General features: G+C 42.2%; 1 protein-coding gene across 4 annotated transcripts in view; it reads left to right on the top strand.

The window, feature by feature from the left end:
• The first annotated feature begins 441 nt into the window (after positions 1–441).
• POLD3 (DNA polymerase delta 3, accessory subunit) overlaps positions 442–15764 on the top strand; it is a 32192-nt gene continuing 16869 nt past the window's right edge. Inside the window, exons 1-7 of one of the 4 annotated variants that reach the window (XM_067533231.1) lie at positions 442–660; positions 2767–2822; positions 4511–4613; positions 6786–6825; positions 8566–8695; positions 12079–12343; positions 15665–15737. In XM_067533231.1, coding sequence (XP_067389332.1) covers positions 601–660; positions 2767–2822; positions 4511–4613; positions 6786–6825; positions 8566–8695; positions 12079–12343; positions 15665–15737 — 727 coding nt within the window. In that variant the 5' untranslated portion in view covers positions 442–600. Of the gene's footprint in view, positions 661–2766; positions 2823–4510; positions 4614–6785; positions 6826–8562; positions 8696–12078; positions 12344–15664; positions 15738–15764 lie in introns of all 4 variants that reach the window. The other 3 variants (XM_067533230.1, XM_067533232.1, XM_067533233.1) reach the window with 3 other exon arrangements.

Below are 15764 nucleotides of genomic sequence, written 5' to 3'. Positions count from 1 at the left end.
CGGGTCGCTGGGGCAGGCAAGCGGGGGGCTCGGGTCGCTGGGGGCTGGCAGGCAGGCGGGGGGCTCAGGTTGCTGGGGCAGGCAGGTGGGGGGCTCGGGTCGCTGGGGGGCTCAGGTCGCTGGGGGCAGGCAGGTGGGGGCTCGGGTCGCTGGGGGGCTCGGGTCGCTGGGGCAGGCAGGCGGGGGGCGTGCTGGGATCACTGGGGATGGGTGGAAGAGGTGGGCAGTGGGCTTAGGGCAGGAGTCACTAGGAGGCAAGTGGGCGGGGCCTGGGGTAGCCCCGAACTGAGGGGCTCGGGGTGGGAATCACTAGGCGGAGGTTCAGAGCGGTGACCGCTGGTGGTCGGGGGCGGGGCCACTTATCGTCAGAGGGGGGCGGGGCCGGACTCCCAGTCGGCGCCTGCGGCTGCGCGAAGCGGGCACGGAGCGGGCGGCGGGTTTCCTGTCCCGGTGCGGCCGCCGTAGCGCGCCCCGCGGGTTGCTATGGAGGCGGCGGCGGCGGCGGTAGCTGGGCCTTGTTTTGCCAGGCGGCGGCGCTGACCCCCGACCCGCGCGGGAAGGGAAGCGAAGCGAAGCAGCCCGGCCGGAGGCCCCGGCGCCATGGAGGACGAGCTCTACCTGGAGAACATCGACGAGTTCGTCACCGACCAGAACCGCATCGTGAGCCGCGGGAACAGAGACGGGGCGTTAAGGGAATGAGGACATGGGGAGGGGAGAAGGGGGCACTGGGTGCGAGGTGGGGGAACGGGAGGTGGGGGGAAGGGGCACGGGGTGGGGGAACGGGCGGTGGGGGGAAGGGGCACGGGGTGGGGTACGGTTGGGTGGGGGAGGGGAAGAGGGCACGGGGTGGGGGAGGGGTGCATCAGGCGGGGGGAGGTTGCAGTGCCGCTGGAGGGAGTCCGTGGTCCCTAACTCACCCAGCGGCCCTGGGCTCACCGAGCCCCGTTACAATAAACTCCGCCCCAAGGCCCGACCCGGTGCCACCTCCCACGTGTTGGACCAGCTCCGCCGCAGGGTCCCTCTCCTGTCACGTGTAGGACCAGTAGGGCCGTGCCCTGGCCCAGATGGTCTGTGGGAATGTAGGTGGGGCAGGACCCCGACCTTGCTCCTTGCAGCCCTTGTGAGCGTGGGGAGCGTTTCACCCCCGCTGAATAGCATGGATAGCCGTGCTGTATGCCCACCCCGTCAGCTATAGATCCAGCTTAGGGACAGAGCAGGGCATTCGTAGAATCAGAACCATAGAAGAGAAGGGATGGGAGGGATCTCAGGAGGTGTCTAGTCCAACCCCCTGCTCAAAGCAGGACCCAACCCTGACTAAACCATCCCAGCCAGGGCTTTGTCCAGTCACACTTTACAGACCTCTGAGGATGGAGATTCCTTAGAGCTAGGAGCTTAGATAAATATGTTGTGCCAGATGTGCAGTGCTCAGCTTTTAAAGGCACAAAACTCAGTCAAATCAATTTCCAGTTTTTACTGGAATGCTTAAAAGAGAGCACTTCTTAGGGAGGGCTGCCCTCCTGCCTATTTTCTAGTAAGCTACTTTGGCTGTAGAGAACTGTTGTAACATTAATTTTGTATAAAGTATTTTTTCCCATTTTTCCTGCACTCCCTAGTGGATGAATTGTTTTTGCTAAAATCACTGTTGCTAAAGTCACCATAGCTCAGAGACAAATGAGGAAAAACTTCAACCTAGAAGATGAAAGTTAAATGTGACTGAAATCAGATTTAGAGTGGAAACAGTTATACAACCTTAACTAGTACTCCAGCTAGTACAGCTGATGAATACGGCTATTATAACTAACTTGTATGACAAAAATATTTAAGCTCCATTTGGTATCCACTGTACAGAAACAATTAATTGTTATAGAAGCGTATATAGTTAAACTAGTGCATCCCCATAGTGTGGGCATAGTAATACCAATTTGAAGGTGTTTATATAACTTAAGCTTCTAAATTGATAGTTAAATTAAACCTGTATAAAAACAGTTGTACACCAGCCCCAAATGACAGGCCCTCCCCTGTTTGAATAGACAGGGTGGGAGGGGAAACAGACACAAAGAAATGATTTACCCCAGGTCACAAAACAAATCAGTGGCAGACACAGGAATAGAACCCAAGAAGTTGCCATGCTCTGGTGCAGCACCTGTAACGTAACTGGAGTTTGCCATGCGCTCTGTGAGACCCAAAGAGAGCCGTGGCAATCTTTGACATAGATTCCAAGGCCAGAAGGAAGCATTGTGATCATCTAGTCTGACCTCCTTTATAACACAGGCCTTAGAACTTCTCCCAGATAATTCCTGTTTGAACTAGAGCTTCTGTTTTGTTTTTTTAACAGCAAGTCTTGATTTAAAATTGCCAGTTATGGTGAATCTATCACACCTTTCACATGTTCTTGATGATAATTTTATGTGAAAAGTAGCCACTTTTCAAAGTTATATCTTGGGGCTTGTTTTATTTTCTTCTCTGCTTTGGAAACCTCAGATCAGCAATGTAAAAGTGTTGCTTTCTGAATGTCCTTGGATATACCAGAGCCATTCTTAGATTGTTTCAAAATGACATTCACAAATATTCATCTTTTAGGTAGAAGTAGCTTGATAGTGTGCTTAGCATGGCATCATACCCTTGGGCAAATTGCTTCTTCTCTCCATTTCTTAGTCTCCTCAAAGGCTGGTAGGATTTAGTGAATCACTGGGTGGGGTTTTTTGTGTGTATTCACATACTCAGATTGAGAGCCACTGACCTGAGCAATTATTTTTTCTGTTGCAGGTGACGTACAAATGGTTGAGCTTTACCCTGGGAGTTCATGTCAACCAAGCTAAGCAGTAAGTATTTGTGTATAATGCAAACTTTTTATTCAGTGGCAATACCTACTTTAGTTAGTGGCTTTGATTAAAAAATTAAAACCAGTCTTTTCCAGAAAGGTGTAAAGTCCTATGTTTTCTCTCAGATACTTATGTAGGATTATATTTATCATGCCTTATTTATGCCTCACTTAAGCAAGTCTTGCTTTAGAAAGAGATGCTTAATTAGACCCCTCATGTAGCTTCATATAATTGGTATGAATATTATATACAGAAATGGTTGTCTTAGCATTGTATTCGTGTAGGAATGTGTATGAGAGTCCTATAGCACCTTAAAGACTAACAAATTTCTGCGGGCATAAGCTTTTGTGGGCTGCAACCCACTTCATCAGATGCATGAAATGGAAATCACAGATAGGAGGTATATATATACATCCAAGGGTAAGAAACAACAATGGGGAGGGCAAGTGCTAACAAAGTCAATTCAGTTAGAGTAAATGAGGCCTGTTCACAACCGTTGATTAGAAGGTGAGAATGTGTGAACAGTGACAATTACTTTTTGTAATGAGAACCATTCCAAGTCCCTATTCAGACCCAGTCTGATTGTGTCAAGTTTGCAATAAATAAATAAACAAAAAAAACAATAAATAAATATTTGCAATGACTGTCCTGGGGGTTGAATGCACCATTTCACTATATGCTTACATTTAACAATCTAGATGATAACCAAAACTAAATATTTGCAATGTGGACAAATTAACTTTGCTTTCAGAACCTTTTAGCTTTAATATAAATTTGCATCCTTAACATTGTAGTAACATAGCCCTTTGCACTTCATTTTCTAGGACTTTTAAGAGATGAAAGTAATTTACATTCCCTTAGAGTCCATTAAAATCATTGGTGTGGTACTTACAAGAGCATATGATGCCTCTAGGAAGTTTGTTGAGAAGTGAACTGAACATCAATTCTCAGGCTAGGTTCAAGGAGCCATGATGTCCTAGATTCCTGCTTCCCACCATGGAGGAGAGGGTCAAGGAATGGCCCAAAGACCCACTCCTAATCTTAGATGAAAAGGGTCTTGAGCCTGGACAGAAGACCCTACTGGTGTATTTAGAATGGATGTTTTGAGTTCTGGGGGCTGGACTGCATTCTAGGGTGAATGAAAAAAGTCCTCCTTGGGGTGAGGCAGGAAGATTCAGGTGAAGAGGAGCTAGTCAGATAAAACAACTGGGAGATGTTTCAGTACTATAGTATGGATCTCTCTCTCACACGCACACTTGTCTAAATCCATTTTTGAGACATGAGGTGAGAGCATGCAAAACAGGAACTGGTAGTTCAGCATGTGTATTCTGTGAACAGAGCCTTTAATATCCTAATAATAAGCATGGTACAAATGTCTAGATGGAACTGTGGAGGGGTGTTGTAGCTGTATTGTCTCTCTAATATCTAATAACTTTGGGATATTAGCGAGACAAGACGGGTGAGGTAATATCTTTTATTGGGCCAGCTTTTATTGGTGAGAGAGACAAGCTTTTGAGCTACACAGAGCTCTTCAGAAAACATAAACATAATTAGATGAGTTTGGAACATTTTACTTATTACTATACTGTATCAAGCTGGATGAATGTCTCATAAATCAGTTGGTAGATGATGGGGTGAAGGATTCTTTCCCTTCCAGGTGATTAACATTGATTTCTTTTGTTGTACAGGATGCTGTATGACTATGTGGAAAGGAAGCGAAAGGAGAATTCGGGAGCTCAGCTGCATGTCACCTATTTAGTGGCAGGAAATCTCGTTCAGAATGGACATGTTGTGAGTACTTAACTCCCTCAATTGTGTGGGCCTGTGAACTCATTGTTTCTCTGTGTGCTGCCTTGTTCTGTAATCTTTGGCTCAAAAACTTCTATTACTGTTTTTACCATTTGTTTCTGGTGGTGCCCACAAATGTGCCAGATCTTGCACAACCATAAAAGAAGGTGCAGTCTCTGTCCCAAAGAGCTTGCAATCTGACAGAGACAACACAATTGACTGGGGAAGGAGTTATATTGGCCATGTTTTGATAATACTTTGATAACACAACAGGATTTTATTTTGCTGATATTATACTGTCTCCAAATACCTCTCTACCTTGCCATTACTAGTTGGTTGTCTTTGTGTAAATGCCATTATAGAATTGCTCTTTAAAAAGGATTTGACTATAAAGAAGGTGGTAGCCTTGTGGACCAGCTCAGGAAGGGCAAGTAAGGTGTGATGTGGAAGAAGGCATGCAGACTGTTTTGAGACGTCATAGGCAAATGATGTGTTAGGGCTAGCATCGTTGACAGAGCAGAAGAGTGAAGAATGCATGTGATTTTTTTTTTTTTTTTTAATCGTAACTTCTGTCCAGCTGCATTTGGATGGAAATTAGAATTCAATTAAAATGCACAAAACCAGTGTTTTAATTTTTTTTTAACTAGTTAAAGAAAATGATTTTATGTGCTGGATACATAAAGGGGAAAAAGTAAGTTTATCAAGACATGTTTTCATTTAAAACTAGCAATGATGCAGATATTTACTTAAAGCTGTACATAACGTTTTGACATATATATAAAGCTTGAGATGACCTCAAAAGTTAGAGAGGTTTTCCTCTGTTTCTATATATAACTAATAAAACAATGAGTTAACTCATAAATTTGAGGAAGCCTCATGGGTGCAGCATTTTTTTATTCATTAAATGATTTTAATAGATTACAGTCAATTTAGGCCTTACCATAGATTGTAGGCTGTCATAATGTCAGATGTACTTTTAAACAGTTTTTTTAAAAAATATAATGTATTTAATTTAAATTTAAAACATCCATTTTTAGATTTTTACATTTTTTTTATCCATTCTGTAATATATTAAAACATATAATTAGAGTGACGACATGCAAGGAAGATAATACTTAGGAACAGCATTCTGTGTGGGGGAATTTGTTACGTTTCGAGAGACGCCCAAGCAGGAGCTGTAGGAACTGAAAAAAAAAGGTTGGGTCTTACAAATGTTGGGAAGAAGTGACAGGTTTTGGAATAGATGAGGCTTTATCTGACACAAGGTCATTTAATGTAGAGAAGACTAATGAACTTGTATCATGCATTTTAGATTAAATCTTGTTTCTTACTCTGCGAGTTCTTGATGATCTTGCAATACTGACTCCTCTCAGGAGGGGCTGCTACAGGGCTGTAGTTTTATCACTGCAAGAATCACTTGAGTGAAGAGATGGAAATTAACCTCAGTGACTCAGACTGGTGCTTTTCCTATCCTTGTCTCTTAGGCTTTTGATCCTAGGGTTCTCTTTCCTCCCACACTGACTGCCTGTTTGTGGGTATTGAATGAACACATAATTAGGGAATGTTGTCAGACCCATGAATTCTGATATTCTTTGCCTAGATTACAGTCTTCTTAAGGTAATCCAGGTGTACACAATAACAATACATACTTCTTACATAGAATTTTTTATTAGTAGATCTCAAATCAGAAATTACCTGCACAATGTGGAGCGTTTCCCTGGATGTCTGTCTCTGGTTATTGGATGAATGCTCAATTTCTCATTGTATAAGAACTTGTCTGCGCTAACCATGTTAACTATGACATGTCAGTCATCTTAAATGCTTTCAAATAGCATGGATCAATGCATCAGATTTGTTTCTGGCTCAGCCATGTGTCAACTACATTTGCTTGTTCTAATGCATTTGAACATCTTTTCCATTACTGCTTCATCTGCTGTTGCCAGAAATTGAGGATTGGGTGTTTCTCAAATATTGTAGTGATTCTGGGGATATTGCACGAGGAAAGTAGGCATACAAGGCCGCAAAAGACTATTATGAGTTGGTTTTTGGACAGAGCCATGATCAAGTTTTGTGCAGTTATAAAGCTGCATACAATATCCATTAATCATTTATTTTGTTTTCTTTAAATTTCAAGACCTGGGTACATCATTGTGATAAATTATCATTTTCTTACAGTGCCACAAGGTTGCAGTAGTGAGAGAGGATAAACTGGAAGGTAGGTAATTTTGGGAATTACGCTTTTCTGACTTTTTTTTCTCTGAAGGAATGATAATGTCAATAAAGCTAAAAACTTGTCATCTACACACAGTTTGGCTATTTTAATCAAATTGTTGGATTCAGGTGTATACTCTTTCATTGGATTTTCCCTAGAACCTTTAAAATCTGAGCCCCCAGCAGCATAACTTCACAAATTTGTAGCTTAGTAACTGATTTTTATGTAGCATTTTTTTTTTTTTACTGAACAAGGGATCACTTCACCTGTCACTGACAGGCAGCTGTCTCTGGGCTGGTGTGCAGCAGTATTTGAACTGTGCACAGCAACACCTCACAACATTTTAGGGTGGCAAGGGAAGAATACTGAATCTAACTATAAAAATACAAGGGAATCTTAGGCAGAATCTAATAACTAATTTGGAATTGTGGTAGAACACTGGGGCCAACAGCCCTACTTCTTGGGAAATGCAGTGGGGATCTTCATTAGTCATGCGTGGTCAGGATGTTGATTTAAAATCTCACCTGAAAGACCATCTCTACAGCATAGTGTCTCATAACCCCATCCTGGGATGTTTGATTCAGTACTGAACAGGAAGGGGAAGTGCTACTTACTAAACTGCTAACAGCGCTTTCTGAAGCAGCTGGGGGTATTTGCTGTTGGTCTTTCATCCAACCATTGGAGCCTAACCCTGCTTGTGAGACCTGATGGGTGTTGGCCTAAATGCTTATGACTGCAGGCCATTAGTAATCTCCAACTGATGATTTTGGCATCAGATAATATACCAATATTTTTGTTGCTCAGTTGAGTCTGCAAATGCCTCAGTACTAACATTTCAGCTTCACTAAACAGGCTCTTGTCATTTCACTGTCGAAAATCAAAATTTAATAACTCTAACATGAATTTTTCATAACTATTCCATTCTATACGGATTCGTGTACTGTGCTCCTTACCATAGTTATCTGAACACCTTCCAGTAGCACATTAAGCAGTGTGACTCACATTGCTACAACTTTTGTTCTCCCACCCTCTCTCCAGGGAGAGAATTGTCTGCATGGTGGAGCGTGTTGTTTTGATAAGGTTTTTTCTGTAGTTGTTGTCTTTCCTGTACGCATCGCTATGAGTTTATATTCGACACATAGACTTTAAAGCCAGATGGGACCATCGTGATCATGTAGTCTGACCTCCTGTACATCTCAGGCCACAGAACTTCACCCACCCACTTCTATGATAGACCCATATTAGAGAAGGCAGATTAAAAAATATGCCTTGCACTAGGAGTGAGGCTTGTGATGGTCCATAATTCTTGTGAGAGTTTGTTCTACAGCCTGGGACCAGCCCCCAAGACAGCTCTGTCTCCCATGCAGATAAGCTTTACCCTTATGATAGGAGGTTTTATTGTGCAAGAGGAGAGTTGTCAACTGCAGCATTCAACCCACAGCTTTAGGCAATCTCTTAAATAGCCTGCGTCCAGGCAATAAAGCATCTGGAAGATTAGGATTGAGACCTTGAAATTTACTCAGTAATCTATGAGAAGCCACTGTAGAATGGAGAACAGGTTTGATGTGCTTGTGGTAGCCTGAATTCTCAGTCAGTGGGTGGGTTAAAAACAGGTAGTACTAAGATCCAAGAATGCTTTCTCAAAGTCAGAACCCTGGTATCAAATGGACTGCTCGTCAACCTTTCTGCCGTCTTTGAGACTGGCTGTGCTAAGTGAGGGCTTTTCTGTTGATTTTTCAGCAGTGAAGTCTAAGCTAGCTACAATTGCTAGTGTTCATGTCTACAGCATTCAGAAATCCATGCTGAAGGACAGCGGGCCCCTCTACAATACCGACTATGATATCGTCAAGACAAACCTGCAGAACTGCAGCAAGTGAGTTAAGCAGTGCTATCATCTGAAAGCACTGGATCCCCTTTTCTTTTTTTTAAATTGTTTGAATGTAGTGCTGATGAGTTGCATTTATATAGCACTCTTCATCAGTAGAACTAAATGTTTCACAGAAATGAGTCTGATGTTACTCTGTCAGTCAGAAGGGCAAATTGAAAGTGATGTACAGAAAAGTGAAATGATGTGCTCAAAGTTGTCTAGCAAGTCAATAGTAAAGTCGCAAATAGAACCCAGGTCTCCTGGCTCCCTCCTGTGCGCTGTCTGCTGCAGCATGCTGCCTTCCCTAAAAGATGCCTTGGAAAATGATGTCCGTTATGTACAGAACAGATACAGTATGGGCAGAGGCAGTGCAAGCCTTCCCCACACCTGAATTGGAAAGGGATCACCCATGAATTGAAGGGAATTCTGTCTCCATGGCCAGTTAATCCTTTTTCCTTTCTGAAATTGATAGCAGGGGGCCAAATAATGCCAGTTGTGGAGGCGAATTCTATAGGGTGAGCATTGTCCACAAGGGACTGGATTGAGGTCGCCAAAGTAACTGTAAATAGGCACCCAAACAGCTGTTAGATAATGACTGCATGTTTGAGCCTCTTGTGGAATTACTATCTCTGTCTGTTATATTTATGCACCTCTGTTTTACAAACACCTGTTGTGTACTTTTTCCTTGTATATTTGGGCAAATGAGAATGAATTTAGTTTCCATAGTGATAGCTAAAAAATTAAATCCACTAGGGACTTTGCTATGGCTAGTCTATTTTATCTGGAAGGCGCTTGGCTACCAAAGTGATGGGCAGCAGTACAAATCCTAAAATAAATGCATAGCTGCCTTGCAAATGCCTACAAGCCAATGTCCTGCAGCTGGTTGGGGGTGCAGAGAGGTGTTCTCCCTGAATGGATGCTAGCAAGCACCATAGTAAATGCTAGAAGACTATGGTCCAATTAAAATGTACAAAGTTTGGCCATAGTTGCCACGCTTTGATATTAATATATCCTAGGGCAGGGTTTCTCAGTCTGGGGGTCGAGACCCAAAATTGGGTTGCCATGATGTTTCGAAGGGTCTCGTGCCAGTCCTGTGGCTCCTGTCCCACTGGGCTAGCTGGGCTCGCCTCCCTGCTCCATGCACTGCAACCGCTGGGGTCCCAGCGCCACTCAGGTTTGGCCCAGCTGTCATGACGACGGGAGTCTGGGTAGGCCAAATGTGAATGAGCAGCACTGCAATCCCATGAGCCAGCTCACAGCTTCACTTACACAAATTTGGTCCAGTCAGGGGGTGGGGCCAAACCTGAATGGCTTTGCAACCCTGGAGGTTGCAACACTCGGGGTGGAGAGCCATGCCCAGCGAGCCCCACAGCACAGGAGCTGCAGGAGCTAGCTCTGTGGGGTGAGTGCTGGATAGGATCCAGTCCCCTCTGGGGGGTAGGATCTGACCAAAACCACCTGAGGGCCTCCATCCTCAGACTACCTATTGGGTCGCAACAGCTCATCGACATTTACAAATGGGTTCTGAGCCCAGAAAAGGTTGAGAACCACTGTCTTAGGGCACCCTTTAGTAGTGAAATCTGTGTCTTAGAGTAAATCCATGTTTCTGTTTGAAAAATTCCCAAGGTTTAGGCCATACACAACTTGAAAATAACTCTTTAAATCTGTGTTTTTAAATTCATGTGGTGTCTTGGTGCTGAATTTCCCAATTGAATTTAAAATAGGCAGCCTGTAATTCACAGGTGATTTAGCCAGTATTGCCTGCAGTGTATTGAGAGCTGAACTGGTTGGGCATAGTAAAGGAACAAGATATTCTTCTCCATATTATCATTCTGGCTTCTTAATTTGTGGCCTTCTTAGCGTAAATTTAAACATACTGTTGTGTTTTCTCTTTCTGAAAATTGCATTATATATACTAGCCGGCCATTGGGTTTTAATGCATACACACATAGCAGAAAATCTCTCAGGTGGTTTTCAAAATGAAAACAGTCCTGTGTACTTCGGGCTTGATCCAAGCACCATTTAAACCAATAGGTAATGGATTTCAGTTTGAGGTAGTGACACTGCTCCACACCAAGGTGTAGTGCAGATGCAAAATCCTAATGGTCACCTCTGCTGTGTTAAGGCACATTAACTTCCCAAATGTATGGAATGGGTGACAGTTAGATGTGCTGATCTGTTGATATAATTGATATCAATGAATGAGAGTTCACTGTTAAGGTTTTGCATTTTGAGTGTGAAATTGATGAAGTTGGGGTATATATTACTTTTGGGTGTCTGGAGATGGCAGTGAAAGCTTCATGGGGTTTTGGAGCATGTTATTGTCCGTGCTGGAGGCAAAGTGAAGGTGGAAAGGAATGCACGCGTCTTTCCCCTTTTTATTTCGATGCTTGTAAGTTCTTGGGTGGATGGGGTATGTCCTATTGCAACCTTAAACTACATAAGTGACAAGGTTGTTTATTAGCGTATGTTAGTTTCTGCTTAATGTGAGCCACAGGAGTTGCCACGTGATCCTTTTAAACATTCTGGCAACCCAATTTTGGGTCCTGACTTAAAATGACGAGTTGATGGTAAAAATTGCACCTTCTGATTTATACAAGCTCCCATAGTTTGGGTGTTCCAATGAAAAATCGGGATGGAAGTTGATCTAGTGGTTCACACAGAGGACTAGGATTCAGGACCTCTCAGTGAATTGCTTTGTAACCTTGAGCAAGTTATTTAACTTCTGTGCCTCAGTGTCCCCAGTCAACCAAATTTCAGATCATCCCAAGCTTGGATGTGTTCCTTATATCCAAAATGTGCATAGAAATTACTTTTGGGAACCTGAGTCTCCAAATGTTTTGGATGTCTTCTGAGCCACTTGGATAATATGGCTTGATCTATAATATCTACTTCACATGATGGTTCATGGCGCTTGGCTGCTGCCAGGAGGGGGTGCATTAGACATTCTTAAAATAAGATAGTTCGTGTTGTAGACTGTCAGATGAAATATATTTACAAAATATTAGTACATTTATGCTGAAAGCCTTAGCAATTAATTCACTAGTAATACAAATGTAACCAATTTAGGAATAAAATAGAGCTAGTTTCCCTCTCCTTTTCCCACTGTGTAATGACAAGCTTTTTTCCTCAATGAAATTTGATCAGCTTGTTTTGTATTTTAATGTTTCAACCCTGGCTAACATGTTCAGATGATCATTTCAGTGTGACGTTTCTCCCGCTCTTATTCTGTGCTAGCTTTTCTTTGTAGTCTGTGCCTGAATTAAATTGCTTCTTTTCCTCATAACAGTATAATATAGAATCAGGAAAGTAAAACATTACTAGGGAGGAAACTGAGGTGGAAAATAAGACGCTAAAGTGCTAATTAAATTTTTCACTCCATCAACCAGGTTTAGTGCCATTCAGTGTGCTGCTGCAGTCCCCAGGACGTCAACTGAAGTTTCTCAAGTTCAGACGTCTGCACAGGCTAATTCCCAGCCACCAAATGACACACATGTTGTCAATGTGCCTACAGTCAATGGTCATGTTTCATCAACTGCAAAACAGCCTTCTCAACAGCCCAAAGGGATCATGGGAATGTTTGCTTCAAAATCAGCTTCCAGATCCCAGGACACAAATAAAGAAACTAAACCAGAGTCTAAAGAGACAACAGGTGTAAGTTACCTCAATATCCTTTGGCAATTTATTTGGATAATAGCTTAACTGTTCTTTTGCTCTTCAATCTAAAGAAATTTCACCAGCTGTAGCTTCCTCCCTGTGCTTCTAATTCTAGCTTCATTGTTGCCCAAGAATACTTAATTCCTCTCTTCATTTAAAATATCTAATGGTTTAGTATGATGATATCTGCTGTCAGTCATTCTTTCTGTAGCTAGATTGTGCATCATTCATTTAGCCTTTCCTCAGAAGTTCTGTTTGCCAAGCTTTTTGTGGTTTTTTTGCTCTCCTTCAGATTCTAGAACAGATCCTCAGCCAGTGTAAATCAACATCACAGCTACTAGTAGTATAGGATATTAGAAGGCAAAACCAGTACTGGACTATGATTTTGCTAACCAGCTAGAAAACTGGTTTATATGGTAACCATTCAGGTTTTCAGAATCAAATAACACAACCACAAGAGAAAAGAGGCTTGCATACTTGATCTCATTTTATGTCTGTGGACACTTAAAACTTGAAAGGCAGTATGAAACTATGAACTGTGGTAGGCCACCTGTACACTGTTTCACAATCTTAGTTAACAACTGTAACTTTTTTAGTTTAAAAAATACTTTACTTCAATCCTGACTGGAACCTTTTACAAAACAAGGACACACGCTGTAACTGTGACACTCTTTGAAGTTCATATAGAAGCACATATACTTCCATACTAATTTGTTGTCCAGTTTCAGTAATCAGTCAACTAAGAGAAACTCTGTGTGTTACTTATCACATCTTTCCTTAGCCATCAGCTTTCAGCTCAGTTACTGTTCACAGCAGGAGTTGACACTTCTGTAAAATAGACACAGGAAAAGGTGCCTATCTAAGGTAGTACTTGATGTCACCAGGAGGACTCCCAGGTGGCCAGTCCAGGACCTCAGTTTTCTACCTTCCAGGTGTTTTTGGCTTTCAGGAAGTGATGTGGTGAAGGAGACAGGCTGTTTTATCCCATTTCTGCTGGGTGGTCCCACTTTGTTCCTCTTCTTGGAGATGCTGGTGTGGACCAATGAGATGGTGACCATACTTCTGCCAAAGATTCAAAATGTCCAATCAAAAATGAGATTATCCTCTCACCATCCAATCAGGGAATGAGGCATCTCCTTTGAGTTTTTGCAAGTGTGGCTGGAATTTCTCATTCTCTTTTTGCAAAACATCTTGTCATAGCAGCCTGCGTAAGACAAGTTAGGCCATAGCTGGTGATATAACCACCTTGGAACATATATTAAACACTGGATGGTTTGCTCTGGTCAGCACCTTGCCTCCATAATGTACCTCGCTTTCCCTGGGCCCCTCTCTGATGCCTCTCTTGGTCAGCTTTGCCGTTATGCTTGCTCAGAGTGCAGTTTCTCCAACACTCTGCTAGCTTCTGAAATGTCCAGTTTAAAGTTCATATAGCTAATACAAAGTCTCTCTGCATTCATTAGACTTGTTTTAACAATCCATTATACAATGCAAAGTCACTTTAACTGTTTTTCTCCAGCAGGCCAGAACAGCTGTGTAAATCTTCCACTTCTTATTTTAACAACAGTGGTGGAACCTTTGTACATATAGCTGAGTTGAATCTGTGCCTTACTGATCATTACAGTTCTGATTATTCCACTTTGTGATCAAGTGTCCTTATAACATACTACTTAGTTTCAGTCCTTTTTATTTACTGCCTCTTTCAGCACAGATGTATTTCACTAACTTGATAGCATAAGCATGCTTGATTGCAAATATTAGACTATGTCTACACTGACGGCGGCAAAGTCGCTGCCATCAGATCGACTTATCTGGATCGACTGAGTGGTCAATGAAGGCCCGCTCAGTCAATCCAGAAGTCGACGTTATTAATCCACCCCCGCAAGTGGCATAGTGCTGCGTCGACGGGACCGCGGTTCCCGTCAGCGTGTGAAGACAGCATGCAGAAGAGAAGCACAGAAGTCAATGGGAGTTACGCAGGTTCTTTGCGTAACTCCCGTCGACTGCCGCCGAATCACGGAGGTAAGTGTAGACCGAGCCTTAGTCTTACTACTTCATTCTATCACTAAACTAAAAGAAATCAATATGAATGCAACCCCCTTTCCCATGAGGTAAACCCTGTCATTAAAGTGTACAGTATTGGATGTCAGAGCAATTCTTAAATAGTAATAACTTATAATTTGGGGCCTTAGTCATTATACCCAGTAAAACAATGCCAATTTATGCCAGCTGAAGTTCTTGCCTTCTGTGGTGCTCAAAAGTGAACTGGTCTTAGCAATCAGTGGAATGTGAACCTAAAGCGAATCCATGAGATTTCCCTAGATGGTAACTTTTGTTAGGGTCATTAAAATGAGACTCTGAGAGAGGCATTTGCAGCTTGATTTTCATGTGTCCAAAATACTGAACTCTTATCCTCTTTTTTTCCCCAACATGTATAGGATACTCATAGTTTTCAGACTTTTTAGAAAAAGAAAAGAATGACAGAAAGATTAGACCTTAATTTAGACTAGTGCTGATAGTTTTTAAAACACTATGACACATAAATGGATATTTAAAAAATATGGTTTTGGTAGCTTTACAATGTTTACATTTTCATAATTTAACATATGTTGGTGCAAAGTGAATTTGGGGATGGTGAAATATGCTAGTTTGATGGTTTTGGAGACTAAGGGAGTTGAGCAGTAAACTCCCACTGTAAATCAATGAGACTTGGGTAACTAACTCCTGTAAGCACTTTTGAAAGTATTACTCTACACAGATTGGTTATATTTACAGACTAGCGTGGATAGTGGAAGTGCAAATTCCTTTACACTGTTCTGCCAATGTGTCTGTGTAAGGAGGTAGTTAAATATCCATGGCCCATTCAATCTTTGGTTGGTCTTCTGTCAGTTAGTGCAAATTGTGGTAGTGGTGTTTTATGATATGAACATTTGTTCACTGAGAATTGATCTGAACCTCAGCAATTTATTTAATAAATGATGTTGAACAGCCATCAGATGGGAATGACTTTGCGACCTGAGTTGACTTTGAACCAGTGGTCGAAGAGTGAAAAGTTCCATGCCCCTTTAACAAGTCCCTGAATCATTTAAGTCCCTGCAGTGGAGAAATTTTAGTGTTTATATTCCCATAAATTTGCTGTTCAAAAGAAAAAGTCAGAATGTTGTATTAGTGAGTTTTATGTTTCTAAAGACTGCAGTACCATGTATTTTGAAGACTGCGTGTACCAGGTTTGGTTGAGGTCTTGTGTTAAGTCTTGTTTTTACTAGGATTTTGATTGTGTATGAAAAACTGTCTTACAGTTTCTCTTATCTTTACTTCCAGGGAACTACAGTAAGCAGCAAGCCATCAGCCAAAGGGAATGCAATGAGCAATTTTTTTGGAAAAGCTGCCATGAGTAAGCATTATATAACATGCATCTGTC

This window comes from Emydura macquarii, unplaced genomic scaffold, assembly GCF_026122565.2.
Source record: "Emydura macquarii macquarii isolate MOO-44397 ecotype Brisbane River unplaced genomic scaffold, CSIRO-AGI_Emac_v2 contig_3328, whole genome shotgun sequence".
NCBI lineage: Eukaryota > Metazoa > Chordata > Testudines > Chelidae > Emydura > Emydura macquarii.
The sequence above is the reverse complement of the archived record's forward strand: the minus strand, read 5'-3'. Positions and strand labels throughout refer to the sequence as shown.